The sequence below is a fragment of the Ranitomeya imitator genome, chromosome 8, assembly GCF_032444005.1.
Source record: "Ranitomeya imitator isolate aRanImi1 chromosome 8, aRanImi1.pri, whole genome shotgun sequence".
Classification (NCBI taxonomy): domain Eukaryota; kingdom Metazoa; phylum Chordata; class Amphibia; order Anura; family Dendrobatidae; genus Ranitomeya; species Ranitomeya imitator.
Window position 1 is genome coordinate 15,355,343 of NC_091289.1, and position 16,891 is coordinate 15,372,233.

General features: G+C 46.7%; 1 protein-coding gene across 4 annotated transcripts in view; it reads right to left on the minus strand.

The window, feature by feature from the left end:
• LOC138647400 (laminin subunit beta-1-like) overlaps positions 1-16,891 on the minus strand; it is a 77,426-nt gene that overhangs the window by 13,874 nt on the left and 46,661 nt on the right. For all 4 annotated transcript variants that reach the window (XM_069736377.1, XM_069736376.1, XM_069736379.1 and 1 more), the window contains 14 exons: positions 15,981-16,101; positions 13,334-13,526; positions 12,523-12,666; positions 12,022-12,253; positions 11,596-11,759; positions 11,029-11,253; positions 10,744-10,958; positions 9,274-9,370; positions 8,652-9,030; positions 5,203-5,387; positions 3,338-3,579; positions 2,552-2,755; positions 2,303-2,447; positions 1,969-2,176 (listed from right to left, as the gene is read on the minus strand). In XM_069736377.1, the coding sequence (XP_069592478.1) occupies positions 1,969-2,176; positions 2,303-2,447; positions 2,552-2,755; positions 3,338-3,579; positions 5,203-5,387; positions 8,652-9,030; positions 9,274-9,370; positions 10,744-10,958; positions 11,029-11,253; positions 11,596-11,759; positions 12,022-12,253; positions 12,523-12,666; positions 13,334-13,526; positions 15,981-16,101 (2,754 nt within the window). The remainder of the gene's footprint in view (positions 1-1,968; positions 2,177-2,302; positions 2,448-2,551; positions 2,756-3,337; positions 3,580-5,202; positions 5,388-8,651; positions 9,031-9,273; positions 9,371-10,743; positions 10,959-11,028; positions 11,254-11,595; positions 11,760-12,021; positions 12,254-12,522; positions 12,667-13,333; positions 13,527-15,980; positions 16,102-16,891) is intronic.

A 16,891-nucleotide genomic window follows, 5' to 3' on the forward strand; every position in this document is an offset into this window, starting at 1 on the left:
ATTTGGTTTGGGAACAGCCCGACATGTTACCGAACAAGTGAGGGGGCAGCAACTGGTATTTCTGGGATCAGGCTGACAAGCACCAGACCCTTCTGCGCAGAGATTGGGGATCTAGAGGCAGGAACCCTAATGGGGAAAGGAAACCGGATTTTTCCTCTTTTTATTTTTTTACTTGGGGTTGAGATCTCAGAATTTGGAATTTTGGTTTGGAGGGAATCACAATAAACTATAGGGCTGCACAGTGGGAACTGCATGAGCCGCTCTCATCCCATCGGGGGAATAATAAGCCGTTTGCACTATAGGGGGCCGGGGGTCTTGTACGGACACATCTGGAATGTCTGCTCGACCGTGTACCGGGGACTTCAGGGCTAATTCTCTAATACGTTCAGGGGGTAAACAGCTTATTAAAAAGAAAACCTCAGAGGGTCAGAAATTAACCCTGTCCCTGCTGGAAAAATTGTAGCTTAACGCAAGTAGCCATCCTGAACCACATTGTGTTGTCTTACAGCGCTCTGCATAGACAGCAACTTAAAGGGGTTTTATGGGATTAGACAAAAATTGGCACAGCTCCTTTCCTTTCTGTAGATACCTGTTTACTTGACTGCAACAGCGATTATGTGCCGCCTCACCACATGTGACCACTGCAGCCAATCAATGGGCTTGGTGCTACCCTTCCTTTAACAATTTTACCAAAAATTGCACGTTATCCCTGATCATTAGATATGAGATAACATACTGATTGCTGGGGGTCCAAACACAAGGGCTATTGTTATGTTTGCTAATGACAGGTGTTATGAAGGCAATCCAGAAACACAGTGTGCTTAGCGATCAGAGCGCACACAGTGATCTGACAAATACCCAAAAATACAAGAACGAGCTCTGAGACGTGGAAACTCTGTAGACTGCACACCTGATCCTATCCTAAACACAACTAAAAGCGGCTGTGGATTGCGCCTAACAACTACCTAGGCAACTCGGCACAGCCTAAGAAACTAGCTAGCCTGAAGATAGAAAAATAGGCCTGACTTGCCCCAGAGAAATTCCCCAAAGGAAAAGGCAGCCCCCCACATATAATGACTGTGAGTAAGATGAAAAGACAAAACGTAGGGATGAAATAGATTCAGCAAAGTGGGGCCCGATATTCTAGGACAGAGCGAGGACAGTAAAGCGAACTTTGCAGTCTACAAAAAACCCTAAAGCAAAACCACGCAAAGGGGGCAAAAAAAACCCACCGTGCCGAACTAACGGCACGGCGGTACACCCTTTGCGTCTCAGAGCTTCCAGCAAAACAAAAGACAAGCTGGACAGAAAAAAAGCAACAAAAAAGCAAAAAGCACTTAGCTATACAGAGCAGCAGGTCACAGGAAAAATCAGGAGAAGCTCAGATCCAACACTGAAACATTGACAAGGAGCAAGGATAGCAGCATCAGGCGGAGTTAAGTAATGAAGCAGTTAACGAGCTCACCAGAACACCTGAGGGAGGAAGCTCAGAAGCTGCAGTACCACTTGTGACCACAGGAGTGAATTCAGCCACAGAATTCACAACAGGCTATTGGCTGTCGTAAGAATGAGAGAAAAAGCCAAGAATTGGGCTCTGCAGAACATGGTCTTACTGCACATGCTCGAGCTCCACTCCATTCATTCTCTATGGGACTGTTGGGGAAGCCCGAGTACAACACTATTTCCAGCAGTCCAATAGACAATGAATGGAAGGGGTGAAGCATGCGCACCCCGACTTTATAATGCAGCACGGTGATCACTGGGGTTCCAGCGATCGGACCTGTTATAACTGATAACTTACGGCTTTAGGAAAATAGCTTACTGATTGCATTTCCGATCTTAGGAAAAGCCCTTTATAAAGGAGTTTCCCCCGAGATGTCACATGACATAGTCAAAGCTCGAAATGGGGACACTTTTGTTAAAGGGGTTGTCCCACTGAATTCATTTAGCACCACTGCTATCGCTTACCGGGCTTCATTGGCTTCCTCTAGGAGGGCTTTGGCTGAGGCCAGCCCCTCAGAAGTAGTATTGAGGACCACATCCACCCCGCTGAGGTTCCCGATGGTCTCCTTGATTTGGGTCAAGAGCGTGGCAATATCTCCGGGACTGGCGGGAAGAGAGATGTTCAGCACTTTCCTGGCCACTTGCTCGATGCTCTCCGGGTCGGCTCCTTCCTCTGTAGGCAAGAATTTAATTATCAGCTAAACATTGAGCTTGGACGCCCTCTTCCATAAACTTTTACTAATTTTTGAGATCCCAATAGAGATTAAAACAACTTGCCTCCTAAAAGCTGCATTCTTACCGGTCAGGAAGTCTTTGATCTTGCCAATAAAAGCTCTCAGTTTTTCGGTAGAGTCCTCAATTCGTCTCTTTGCGTCCTTGGCTTTGCTCAGTGTGGACTCACTTTGCTCCTTTGCCTCCTGTGCAATTCCCTGGACCACTTGAATCTACGAGACATATGGTCAATGCCAGTCAGGAGCACCTAAAGCACTGGTCATCAGCACACAATGCTACCACCCATGGCTCCACATGACTATTGGACCCCACGTACCTTCTCAGAGATTTCACCAAGTTGATTTCCCAAGTTTTCCAGCTCTTGTTTCACATTCTGTGCGGTCAGTAGGGCCTTGGCGGAGATAGGCACTGCTCCATTACAGTTTTCTCCACCACATTTCCTCAGGCCTTGGTCATCTCTGCAGTTTGCTCCTCCACATGGAGAGTCGTCACAGGGTTTATCACCGGGAGCACCACAAATCTGCCAAAATGGAGATACCCAAAATTAGTCATGAGACTCTACTTAGGACACGGCGCCTTATGACTATTCACAAGACTAGTAGAAGATGTCCTACCAGAAATGAACAGTTTCTGGATTTGGCTTAGTGTTGCCTAAATTTCCAGCTTTTGTAGAAGTGCAGTTGCCACCGAAAAAAACAGTGAAATCGAAGGTTTTGATCGGTGGGCATCCAGCTGATGAGACCCTCACTGATCACGAAGGATGGGTTCAATCAAAAGACCATTTTTAGTCTCGGAGAAGAGCTGTGCCCAACTGAGCAATTCTGGCCCTTTGTTTTATTGATTGTCAGAGCCCCACAGATAAAAACTTAGGAAAGACTGCAACTACCATTTTTTTTTTCCTTTGAAACAAAGCCATAAAATCTGATGGAAGAGTTGACTAATCTGAACACTGTTTGTGAAGCCCAGAGCAGTTGCACCAGGAGGACGACCTAAGGAAGAAGAACCTAAAAACAGTGTATGATGGTCCAGGACCATTCATTTTGTATTTCTGTAAATCCACCATTACGGACCATGCAGCCGCCCATACGTCAGCCCTCGTTACCTTCTCATTGATCTTGAAGACATTTAGATCCTTAACCTTCTTCTGAATTTCTTTGAGGGATGTCTTCTGGGCGGTCATGTTTCTGCGGTAGCTGTCCAGGTTCTCCTTCAGAAGCCTTTCCGTCTCCAGCCGTATCTGTCTGGATTGGTGCACGGGGCTGTCGTCTCCAGATACAGAACCATTGACCAGCTGCTCGGCATCTGTAGACTGTAAGTAGGACCTCAATATGCTACCGTACGACTCTGCAAAATGCAAAATTATCCCCCAGTCAGAAGTGGGGAAACTCATGTGCATTGGACATAATATTATCTCATGATTAAGGCCACGTCATGACTTCTTGGAGATATGGAGTCTCTTCATTTTGGAGAAGTAAAGTCTCTAGTCTTTATTAAATACCCTTTAATAGAAATCTGTCAGCACCATGATGTAGGATCAGAGACCCTGTTTCCAGCGATGTGTCACTTACTGGGATGCTTGTTGTCCTTTCAGTAAAATCAGTGTTTTATCAGCAGATTATCACTACAGGACTAGGTGTCTCGTGCCATGTAGTCCTGATTTGTGTAACCCCGCCCCCACCACTGTTCAAAGGGGAAGCAGCCAATCAGTGGTGTGAGCGGGGTGATACAACGCTCAACATTCCGAGAACTGTTACATCTGCAGCAGAGAAAACTGTGATTATCAAAACTGCAGAAAGCAGCCCATTAAGTGACACTTCTCTGGAATCAGGTCCTCTAGGACAGAATAATGGCCGGCTCTTTCTCCTGTTTGTTGAGCCGTCTATGGGGACTTTGTTGGCAGAACCTTACATTTATTTTGGCAGAACAAATCTATCATTTCTTAGAAGATAATGTCGAAATCTAGGAGGACTCGATAGCAGAAATAATCTCCAATGTCAGATTAATCTCTGCTGTGGTCAAAGGCTCGAAAGGACTAGAAAGAACTTCGTCTTTCTCACCAGATTTTTTTTTCTTTAACAATAAAACTTTTTTGGAGACATTTGCCTGAAATAGCAACAAAAGAAATGTTTGTCTAGAGAAAAATGAAGGCCGAAGTACATAGCACCCAGGTAATGATGGAGGAGGTCTTCTCAAAGAGGTCCGTCTACTGAGAACTTTATCTCTCTAAAGTTTATTTTTTCTTGCTCTTTGTTTTAATAACATGAGGTTTCTGCAACAAGTAAACATCGGGTCCCATAGAGAAACCTAAAAGGGCCCCACTTCACTCAGCAGTGAGGATGTCCAAGATCTGGAACGGGCAGTGAGGATGTCCAAGATCTGGAAGGGCAGTGAGGGTGTCCAAGATCTGGAACGGGCAGTGAGGGTGTCCAAGATCTGGAACGGGCAGTGAGGGTGTCCAAGATCTGGAACGGGCAGTGAGGGTGTCCAAGATCTGGAACGGGCAGTGAGGGTGTCCAAGATCTGGAACGGGCAGTGAAGATGTCCAAGATCTGGAACAGCTCTTCCACCTTGGTGATTTCTTCTTTTCACCCTCCTGATGATCTCCATCCCCCTTTTTATCACCTTCTCCTTCTGTTCGGCATCTTGGTACAAGTTTGGCAGAATGCGGCTTGATTAAAAGGGTTTCGGGGACTACAAAATTGGTAGAATTCACCAGTACCCAGATTATCGGGGACCCGACTCCTGGCACTTAAGCTAAACAGCTGACTTCATTTTTTGCCTGGTATAGCGCCATCATTCAGGCTGTGACTGGTACTGCAGCTCGGTCGCATTCTTGACCTGCAGTACCAGACACGGCCACAACCAGATGTAAGGTGCTGATCACTGGGTCCAATCTGATATTCTAAGGCTAGGCCACCAGTACCGTAGCCTCAGGAGACCCCCGACACACTCATGCGGTGACTTTACCATTGAAGCCTGAGGCGGCTATGGCCTCGATCTGCTTTTTCAGTATGTGCACAGTGTCATTGACCAGGATCAGGTCCAGGGTCAGCTTCTCCAGTTTTCCTTTTTGCTTTCTGTCTTTGCTCTGAGTATCATTCATTTTTTTCTCCTGGGAATGGAGCTGATAGGAAAGCTGAGCCACCTCCGTCCTAGAAAATAAAGCATTAAAGACCCTTCGTCATAAACACTCTGCCATAAATAGCACCACCGCTCTCGGCCATTATAAACACTGGATGTCTAAATTTAACTCTGTCCTGATGTCATACTGCGTCTCGCTGTCTCAGAGAGAATGACTGATGGTGACCTCCAATAGATTACACACCGGTATTAAACTTGGAATGATAACAATAAAACTCCACGACAACTGTGAAGTGAATGGCCATCAATTATATAAAAACTTCACGATATGGTGAGTTTTTCTGATACAGAGCTCCAAATCTGCAGCATAAACAAGTTAAATGATAAAAATACCTTCAGTCACCACTAGAGGGAGCCTCCTGTACAATGTTGAGTTCAAGGTCATAAGCACCCGAGCTCCCCCTGGTGGTGGCTGCAGGTATTTAACCATTCAACCCTATGCACTGTGTTTGCAGCTCTGTATAGGGCAAGTAGAGATCTAACAGCTCTAAAGATCTAAAAAGAAGTTACTCAGGGAGTTGCCCAAAATTCTAGACCACACTAGCATAAAAAAAATAAGCCACACTGACATTCTCTGGCTACTTTCTTGATAAATGTAGTCAAATTACATGCAAAAATGGCCGGCATCATCATTTGCAGGTTTGGGGGTTTAGCATTTTCCCACTTTGTGTATCCAGCTCCTGTGCACATCCAGGTGTCTCTAATACTTTCTAATATATTTTGTGTGTAATTTCTTACTATTTCTAAGATCTTTACTTGCTGTCAGTGATTGGGTGACCTGTTTATTTACACCACATATAAAACCTAATATTTCTCCCACTTGAGGGTTTGCTACAGTGTATCCAGCCCAGATAATCTGCGTACTAAATATATCAGTGGTACATAGGTTTCTTCTTACCTGAGACTTTGCACCAATGTATCAGTGCAGCATTTTATGAGTCCAGCTAAAGAATGAGAAAAGCTCATTATTCAGTCTCTGCCCACCCAGCCTGACTTGCAGCTTGTACGGAGCCAGGTGAGATCTCAGCAGCAGCCGGGAGGAGGGATACTGAGGAACTGTCAGTAAGGCTAGGTGGGAAGAGACTGAACAGCAGCAAGGAGGAGGGACACTGAGGAACTGTCAGTAAGGCTAGGTGGGAAGAGATTGAACAGCAGCAAGGAGGAGGGACACTGAGGAACTGTCAGTAAGGCTAGGTGGGGAGAGATTGAACAGCAGCAAGGAGGAGGGACACTGAGGAACTGTCAGTAAGGCTAGGTGGGGAGAGATTGAACAGCAGGAAGGAGGAGGGACACTGAGGAACTGTCAGTAAGGCTAGGTGGGAAGAGATTGAACAGCAGGAAGGAGGAGGGACACTGAGGAACTGTCAGTAAGGCTAGGTGGGGAGAGATTGAACAGCTGCAAGGAGGAGGGACACTGAGGAACTGTCAGTAAGGCTAGGTGGGGAGAGATTGAACAGCAGCGAGGAGGAGAGACACTGAGGAACTGTCAGTAAGGCTAGGTGGGGAGAGATTGAACAGCAGCAAGGAGGAGGGACACTGAGGAACTGTCAGTAAGGCTAGGTGGGGAGAGATTGAACAGCAGCAAGGAGGAGGGACACTGAGGAACTGTCAGTAAGGCTAGGTGGGGAGAGATTGAACAGCAGCAAGGAGGAGGGACACTGAGGAACTGTCAGTAAGGCTAGGTGGGGAGAGATTGAACAGCAGCAAGGAGGAGGGACACTGAGGAACTGTCAGTAAGGCTAGGTGGGGAGAGATTGAACAGCAGGAAGGAGGAGGGACACTGAGGAACTGTCAGTAAGGCTAGGTGGGGAGAGATTGAACAGCAGCAAGGAGGAGGGACACTGAGGAACTGTCAGTAAGGCTAGGTGGGGAGAGATTGAACAGCAGCAAGGAGGAGGGACACTGAGGAACTGTCAGTAAGGCTAGGTGGGGAGAGATTGAACAGCAGCAAGGAGGAGGGACACTGAGGAACTGTCAGTAAGGCTAGGTGGGGAGAGATTGAACAGCAGCAAGGAGGAGGGACACTGAGGAACTGTCAGTAAGGCTAGGTGGGGAGAGATTGAACAGCAGCAAGGAGGAGGGACACTGAGGAACTGTCAGTAAGGCTAGGTGGGGAGAGATTGAACAGCAGGAAGGAGGAGGGACACTGAGGAACTGTCAGTAAGGCTAGGTGGGAAGAGATTGAACAGCAGCAAGGAGGAGAGACACTGAGGAGCTTGTTACACCCCTATACCAGGGTCTTGACTCCTCTCCCTTCACCTCAGTTCACTAAAATCTCTTGTGCTCAACATCAGGCTTTGCAGTAGGTCTGGCGTGCCCCCATGTGATCCTCTACTTAGGCCAATATAAGGCCCACACCTTTGTCTTAGTATTAAGACTCTTAGGTTTATGGTACGCCATGGCCTCTTCCCGGTATTCCAGGATCTCTGCTACCTGTCTGTGAACTTCCAGCACTACCTATCTGCAGTCTTCAGGACGTCTCCTGTCTGCCTGCAACTTCTAGTATCTTTGCTACCTGTCTGCAGTCTTCGGGACGTCTCCTCTCTGCCTGCGGCTTCCAGTATTTCTTCTATCTGTCTGCGTTCTTCAAAGTGTCTCCTGTCTGCCTGCGGCTTCTAGTACCTCTTCAATCTTTCTGCAGTCTCCAGGACCTCTGCTAGCTGTCTGCATTCTTCAGGATGTCTCCTGTCGGCCTGTGGCTTCCAGTACCTCTGCAATCTTTCTACAGTATCCAGGACCTCCTTTTCCTGTTTGCGATCTCCAGAACCTCTGTTGCCTGCCTGTGGTTGTCAGAACCTCTGCTACCTGTCTGCGGTATCCAGGACCTGTGATACCTGTCTGCAGGTTGGACAGAGATTCAGCAACAGCAAGGAGAGACTTTAGGGAGCCAGAAGTGAAGCTAGGCGAGCTGAAATTCAGTAGCAGAAAAGACACTTTGACACTGTCAATCAGACTAGGTGGGTGGAGATTCAGCAGCTGGGGGAGGGACTCTGCGAAGTTGTCAATCAGACTAGGTGGGTGGAGATTATGTTTAAATTTTCTTAAAGTATTATACCATGTTTACGACATGGATTTTCAGAGTAAGTCTATCAGCTTCATCCAGTCTAAGATATCTATTTAATAATGTATACAGCTTCTACTGTAAAATCTGGTGACAGATCTGCTTTAAGCTTGTACGGGTTTTAACCTAAGCTAAAAAATATTCCTGCTCGGTGACAGCAAGCAGAAATCCTGAAAATGGTGAGGCATTGAATCATTATAATAGTAAGTTGCACCTTATTTTATTGACCAGTTTGTTCATCTGCTCCAGCATGCGCGTCCCCTCGATGCCGCCATCTCCGATGATCTGTTTGACGATCCTCAGCTTGTCGTCCAGGTCTCGGATCAGGCTGTTGCTGATCTCCGGAGCTTCTCCCCCCTCCTGGAGGTCGGACACTTTCTTCTGGATCGCACGGAGCTGGTTCTGGAGCCCGGCGATTATACTGTCCCATTGATGGAAGCACTGGTGACAGGCCGAGCACCTGGGGAAGTTATCCCGGAAGCCCCTGGCACATTGGTCGCACCGTCGCCCAGTGAACCCTTCTCGACATCGGCAGACGCCGGTCAGGTGGTCGCACTGCTGGATCTCAGAGCCGTAGGAGTCACAGTTACAAGCTATGGAGGAAAGAGAGAGAATCTGATCATGGGATGGTTGTCAGTAGTCCGATTAGGGTCTAAAGGGTCATCCAGAAGGCGAGAGGTGCTAGTGACGCAGACAGAAGGCGGCTGTTGCCAGTTATCAGGTGTCTGGCACCTAGGACAGGACAGGCTGCCATTACCGGGCAAGCAGCCAAGGAAGCCACAGAGTCTCTCACCTCCCAAGGGGGCACTGGATAAACCCCCCGGCAGTCGCCGTACCTTCACATCTGCGCTGTGGGTCTCCCCAGTAATTCTCTTGGCAGTGAGAGCAGATTCTGCCTCCAAACCCCGGCCGACAGTGACACTGCCCTGTGTACTGGAGGAGGCAACGCAGACAGTCAAAATACAGATCTAGGTAATAAGGAAATAAATGCCTGCCCTTCAGTATTTTTTTTCATTGATTCATTTCTTCAAAAGTAGTTAAATTTTTGCAAAAGTGATTTTTTTTTTTTTTTTTTTGGGGGGGGGGGATCTTTAATTCCCAGCAGGACAGTGGGGGGCCCGATCTAGAAACCCCTACTGGTGGCTCATAAAGACGGTGTGAAGTCCACAACTCAGGAGACAAGAAAACACGGGGCGGAGTACAGGCGCAACCGAAAGTCTGTTCAGACCTCCTGAGCTGCACACTTCTCAGCGGTCTTTGGAGCGATTAATAGGGTTCTCAGGATCAGGACTAGGAGAGTAAAACTAGGAGAGTCACTTGTAGAGAAGGATCTGAGTGTAATAATATGCGGACATCAAATGTTCTAGGGGAGTAAAACTAGGAGAGTCACTTGTAGAGAAGGATCTGAGTGTAATAATATGCGGACATCATATGTTCTAGAGGAGTAAAACTAGGAGAGAGTCACTTGTGGAGAAGGATCTGGGTGTAATAATATGCGACATCATATGTTTTAGAGGAGTAAATCTAGGCGAGTTAGGCCAGGATCACACATACGCAAGATACAGCCGAGTCTCGCAGGTGAAATCCCTCCTCTGGCGCCGACACTTGGGAGCGGAGCCTGCGGCTCCATGTGTTGCTGTGTGGCTGCATGCTCCGCTCCGGAGTGCCGGTGCCCGAGGAGGGATTTCACCTGCGAGACTCGGCCGTATCTCGTGTATGTGTGATCCTGGCCTTACTTGTAGTGTAATAATATGCAGACATCATATGTTCTAGAGGAGTAAAACTAGGAGAGTCTCTTGTAGAGAAGGATCTGGGTATAATAATATGCGGACATCATATGTTCTAGAGGAGTAAAACCAGGAGAGTCACTTGTAGAGAAGGATCTGGATGTTCTTGTATTTTCCCAGACTTAATAACAATGCAAGTGTCGTGACTGTATTGCGCCTCCTGTGTTGGTCCATGGACAATAGGTTTCGGTGATAGGACCCCACTAATCATTGTGGTAACAGGGCAAGGTGAGTTTCAGTTATTTTGATCCACATTGGTGCATAAGGAGCTCAATTAATTAGGGAATAAAGATATTAAATTACTATATGGGGCAAAAGAAGACTTGTGTTGTGTAGGACAAAGATCATTGGGAACATTACTACTGTATGAGATCAGAAAAGGTGACATTGCTGAGGGGGCACAAATAGGGCACGATTACTATTAGAAGAAGCATTTATGGTGGTCTGGGCTGACAGGAGAAGAAAAGTAAGTGACTGATCAGAGAAGATGTCCGCAGGATATGTGCCATAGAGACTCACCACATTGCAGTCCTGTCTCAGGGAATGGCTGGGAACACAGGCACAAGACTCGCAGCCCAAGTCTGCTCCGAAGTTCCAGAAGTTATTTGCACATTGGTCGCAGTTCTTGCCGACCACGTTTGCTCGGCAGGGGCAATGTCCGGTCACCCGGTCGCAGTAGCAGGTATCTCTGGAGCAGTGAGACTGCAGCGTACCCAGGTCATTGCACGTACAACCTGTAATGAAGGAGGTAATAATGCGGCACAGGGGGATACAGACCGTCAGCGCTGTCGTCTGACTACGTACGGCGGCAGTTGCGCAGGATGGCGCTCCCAAAGTAGCCGGCCTTGCACTCCCCGCAGTGATGTCCATCCGTGCTGTACAGGCATTTCAAGCACATGCCCGTCCGGGCGTCGCAGGCGTCTGGGTCGCTGGGGTCGATGTTGTTGTTGCACTGGCAGGGCCGGCACTCTCCTCCATCTTGGTCAGGATTACCAAAGTATCCAGGGGAGCAGCGATCGCACCGCGGACCTGATCGACAAGATGTCAAGCGTTAGAACCGTGATCAAAAAGTCGTGTGGACCCCAAAAAGTTACCAAGAAAACTGACGGAAATACGGCATAGAAATTACTTTTTAACCCCGACATACGCCGTGCATGTCGGGTGCGGGCGTATAGATAGGCGTAACGGATGCCGGCTGTGCCATACAGTCAGCTCCTACCTCTGACAGTAGCAACTGGAGCTGAAGGTGGCTTCCTTAATTTTTTTTTTAACCATTTGTTTATTTCCTGGACAACCCCTTTAAGAGGTTAACAAATTCTACTGCGGATCCCTCGGCCGTCTCTGGTTCCTTAGATCATTCACCTCTCTTACCTGTATAACCAGGCGCACACAGGCAAACAATGTGTCCGGACTCGCGGTCAGCGTAGCAAGAGCTGCCGTGGTAATTCTGAGTGCCAGGATACCCAGGACAAGGGCAGGGGCGACATTGTTGGCCAGATCCAAGAATCGGATCTCCGTAATAACCATCCAAACACCTGAAAGAAACATCATTAAGCCCAAATTTCTGACTGCGATCCTATCCCGTAAATGTGTGTTATTTCATTAGGAATTAATTTATTTATAATTTATATTTTTAATTATAGTCAGCGGTGGAGGGGGCGCTGTTGCATTGGTTTCTATTGAAAGCGCTAACTTGAACAGTGGTGAAAGGTGGTACTGCAGTTATAGGATTTGTGGCGGCCATTGTTATAAATGGGGGTGAATACTGCCCATACTGCCGATTAGCCCCCGACTTACTTATCACAGTGCCGGCCGCTTGTGAAATCCCTACATCCGATGCAGGTTCCAGTTTTAGGGTCACATTCTTCAGCGTGCCCGTTGCATTGGCAAGGCTTGCAATTAGGGAAGCCCCACTGACCGGGCAAGCACTGGTCACACTGTCGGCCCGCCACATTGCCCTGGCATGGGCATTGCCCCGTTATGGGGTCACAGAATCTAGACGTGGAGCCTTGCGGGTGACAGTCGCATTCTGTGAAAAGAAATACAGATGTAGCACAGTCCATGCCCAGTAATGTATATAGAGGACCCCCTTGCCCCTATATACGCTACCAGACATGGACCCCATGGTAAAGGTCAAAATGGGCCCAAAGATAGCAGGGTGTCCCCAATACCTAGACCATTGGGGCACTTCCCCCTCACTATGCTATGGTGTAATCGGGTGGAAGCATCTGATGTTTTTCGGGGAGTTTCTACATTGGTTTTTGCGGTTTTGTACCCAATAGACAGATTTCCACTCACTGCTGCACCCGTAGGGGCCAAATCCATAGGTTCCGGGGGCGCACTGATCACAGCGCTGACCGATCACATTCGGCTTGCACATACATTGTCCTCCGATCTTGTCACAGACGGCACTGAGGGAGCCTTGAAGGTTACAGAGACAGGCTGCAAAAAAGAGAAAAGTAACACAATTAATAGTTTAGTATAACTGAAACAGAAACAACTGTGTAGGAGGTTTAAAACTGGGCGAGGAACAGACAAACTCCACAAAGGTGAGGATGTAGAAGACAGATTGTTGATTTCTCAGATTTATCCATTCACTTTGCATTTCGTTAACAAAAAAACCATTGTATGTGTACGATCACGTCCATAGGTGAACGTTTCCTTACAGGTGGCCTAACGCATTCTGGGAAGAAGCCTTCATTAAAGGGGTTTTCAAAATGATGATCAGAAGAGTGGGGGTCTGACTTTTGACACTCACACTGCTACCAATGTGCCCCCTGCTCTGAATGTCACCACACCACAAATGTAGGGCGTACAAAGCAATGAAGGGCACCAAGCAGCTGATCCGCCAGGTGCCAAGAGTCCGACCCCCACTGATCGGATATGGCTGGTCAGATATCCTATCAATTTTAAAGAACTGGAAAAGCCCTTTAATCCAGTGAAATCTACGAAGTGCTTTACACCTCTCCAGCAGCCACTTGGCATTGGGCACATCAGCCTCCGGTATATGTAGCTGTGCAGACGTGAACCATTTATGCCTTTAATATCGAAACAAACTTTGCTTGTACAGTAAAGAATCCCGTCTCGCCCCTCTCCTCGTATAACTCACGTAACGCTCCATCGTGGATGATGGCCGAGATGCTGCAGATCAATTTAACGCACATTTCCGCCAGGGTGGGCATTGTCGCCATCTTGAAGGACTCCAGACACCGGTAGTCTTCCATCTCCTCTCGGTGATGCACAGATATGGGGTCATTTCCATGGAAACCGGGCAGTTCCGAAAACTTTGGCAGCAGGACGAGCTGTAGGACACATGGATAACATTTCTTTAATATTCTTTAAAGAAAGAAAGCCGCAATGATGGGAGTTGTAGTCTCACAACAGCTGGAAAGCCACAAGTTGGAGCCCACATATAAATACTAAATGGGGGAAAACTGCATTCTAGTTCTCACCAGAAGGTGGCAGCGTTGTTCTGCATTATTATCATTCTATGACACTTTTTGGCTTCTTATTGGGCGTTTTTTTGGCGACTGTTACATTTATTTGCTTAGTAAAATAGACGAATATAGTATATGGTTTTAGACCTAGAAACAGGTACTTAATAAGGCTATGATCGGAATGCCCCTTTAAGGGAGACAGTTATGGGGAAGGTGCACTTTGTGCTGCACTGACAGTAGAGAAGGTGAAAAGCAACTTGGCATCAGCTGCGTGGGATCAACTTGATCTCAGACCGTGTTATTAATCAGATTTGGGTTATACAGGAATTTAAAAACAGCGCCACACCTGTTTACAGGTTGTATCAGGTATTGCAGCTGAAAACCCTAGAAGTGAGGAGGATCCAGCTGCAATACCGCACATAACCTGAGGCCAGATGTGGCTCTGTTTTTGCAAACATTTTGTCCTGAATTGCAAAGTAACTGAGTTAGATTTTAGGCCAGAAATTGGAGGATTGGGACCCTCTTGTAATGGTCAGACCCCCACGATTCAGACTTCATGGTGACTTAGAAGGTATTTAGTAACACCCTGGCGGCACAGGGCCTTTACATATAGGAACTGGAGCTGAATTTTATAAAATAAATTCATATTTAAAAAAAATATATAAAAATGTGTGTCACTGAGGCTGGCCCATAAATGTAATCCTTTTACTGACTGTTCCTGGGGCCGGGCGGCCATTGCTCCATCATCGTGGGAAACCTCTTTATCGCTCTCTAGTTTCTCCGGGCGGAAGGATATTGTTTTTGCTTTCCTTTGATGGTGCAGATCAGACCCCAGTGAGCGCAGCTCAGGCGTGCTCGCACGGAAGGTGGCGGCGGCGGATATCGCCTGTTGTCACACACCCTATACTCTAGTCACAGCCAGAGCTGCATTTAATTCCCGTGGTTGCCCATGTTATGGCCTTCCCGTCTGTAACATTTAGGTGGAACGGTGTCTTTATAGAAGATTTTTCCGTGTCTCCAGAGCGAATCTTTGGCGATTTTGCAGCATGGTCCACGTTACGAGCAGATTGCATGGAATCCACATAGCAAATCCGCAGCGTCTAAACTCACCTTTGGGGACTTTTTTTTTCTTCCTTAAATGCATTTATTTTAGGCTTAAAAAAACATTTTTGCAATGGGGCTTTACTAAGAATATTGCATTGTTTTGCTTTTATGGGCTCTTTGGCTGCACATGCAAGCGACGGACAAAGTGCTGCGGAATATGTCGGCGCTATAGAAATAAAAAATCATTATTATAAATCAGCCGAGAGGAACTCAGAAAGTGATAAGATTAAAAAAAGTTACAATCAGACCTTCGGAAGAAGCTCTCCGATAGATTCTCAGTTAACTCATTGTGCAGCCAGCAAAAGTGAATGCAGCACAAATTGTCTTTAAGAAGTCCAATTGCAAAAAAATTTTTATTCTAATATAAATATAGTTAAAAAATAAAAAAAAAAGTTTGCAAAAATGGACAATTCCATCCGGACGTGGGACATCCTGAGAGCTGAGCCTACTCCGTATAAGACAGGTGCCGACTGTGTCATACAGGGAGCTCCTGCCTCTAACAGCAGAGACTGGAGCGCGCTCCGCTCGCTACTGTTTAACTATTAAAATGCCGCTATCTGGCGCAATAACTACAGCGCCCACCCATCACCATTCATTGCCACCATCTTGCTCCTCCCATGAAGCCCGGCCATAAACCATCATCTCTTCTACATACCGCCATATTGTGATATTACAGAATATATTGCAAGCGATCAGGTTTATGTTCCCTGAGGGAGCTAAAAAAAATAAAGAAAAAAGTTTTTAAAAATATTCAAGTTTCTAACGCCCCCATCCCTTTGTTCCAGCTTAAAAATAAGGAAATAAAATAATGAATAAAAAAATATTTGGCATCGCCGCCTCCATAAAAGGTCAGACTTGTGAAGATATAAAATCAAATCAATTAACTGTTATGGTTAATGTGGTGATGGGAAGAAAAACATTTTTTTTTTTTTTTTTCAAAAAAATACATTTTATAATCACGAAAATCTAAAAAAAAAAATATATGTTTGGTAGCGGTATAGGCCGGGATGGACAGTCGCTAGGTACGAGTGCCCCCCGCTATGGCGGACTCTTCCTCCGGGACGCCTAGGTGAGGATGCCCCTTTACAGATCGGAGGTTGACGACCCCTAACAGGACGTGTGGACATTATGGCGGTCCCATACAGGACTGGTCCTCGCTGGGTATTTCTGACTATATAACGGTAAAACTTCCCCCCATATAAAGTGTAAAATTACCGAGTCCATCAGGATAAAGTTGCCGGGATGACGGTTCGCCGCCTCGAAGCGCTGGAGTCGGATGGTTACATCGTACCGGTTGTTTGGCTCAAAGCAGAAGGGTTTGGGTAGAACGATATACCTAGATACAGAGAAGAAATGATAAATCACTGTGATAAATGAAGAGAAACAAGTCGGTTTCCATTCACTGACAGCAAGCAGAGATCTTAAAATGGGGAAGAACTATAACAATATGTTTTCCAGAGCAACCAATCGCAGCACAGCTTTCATTTCTCAAGAGCAGAATATGAAATCGAAGCTGCACCGTGATTGGTTGCTATGGACAAACATGGCCGTTCAGTAAATCTCATATTAGAGCGGTGCATAGCTTTAAGTAAACATTGCCCATAGCAACCAATCACAGCACAGCTTTCATTTCTCAAGAGCAGAATATGAAATGAAAGCTGCACCGTGATTGGTTGCTATGGACAAACATGGCCGTTCAGTAAATCTCAGATTAGAGCGGTGCATAGCTTTAAGTAAACATTGCGCATAGCAACCAATCACAGCACAGCTTTCATTTCTCAAGAGCAGAATATGAATTGAAAGCTGCACCATGATTGGTTACTATGAACAAACATGGCCGTTCAATTAACCTGTTCTATTAGAGTGGCACATAGCTTTCCTATAAAATGTTTTTATTTGTTTTTTCTCCAGATAACCCCTCCCCGTGGACTCCCCAGGACAGGGTGCTCTAAGGTGTTCTTCTATGGTGCTGTGAAATCGACGATGGGCCCATGACCGTACCCGACCTCATGTTTTACGCCAATTGTTGGTAATTCGTGGATGATTTAGTCCCTCCCCCAAAGCGCGACTGCCCCAATCACTTCAGGATCTGAGCCATTTGTGGGTGTGGCTTGTGGAAACTCCAC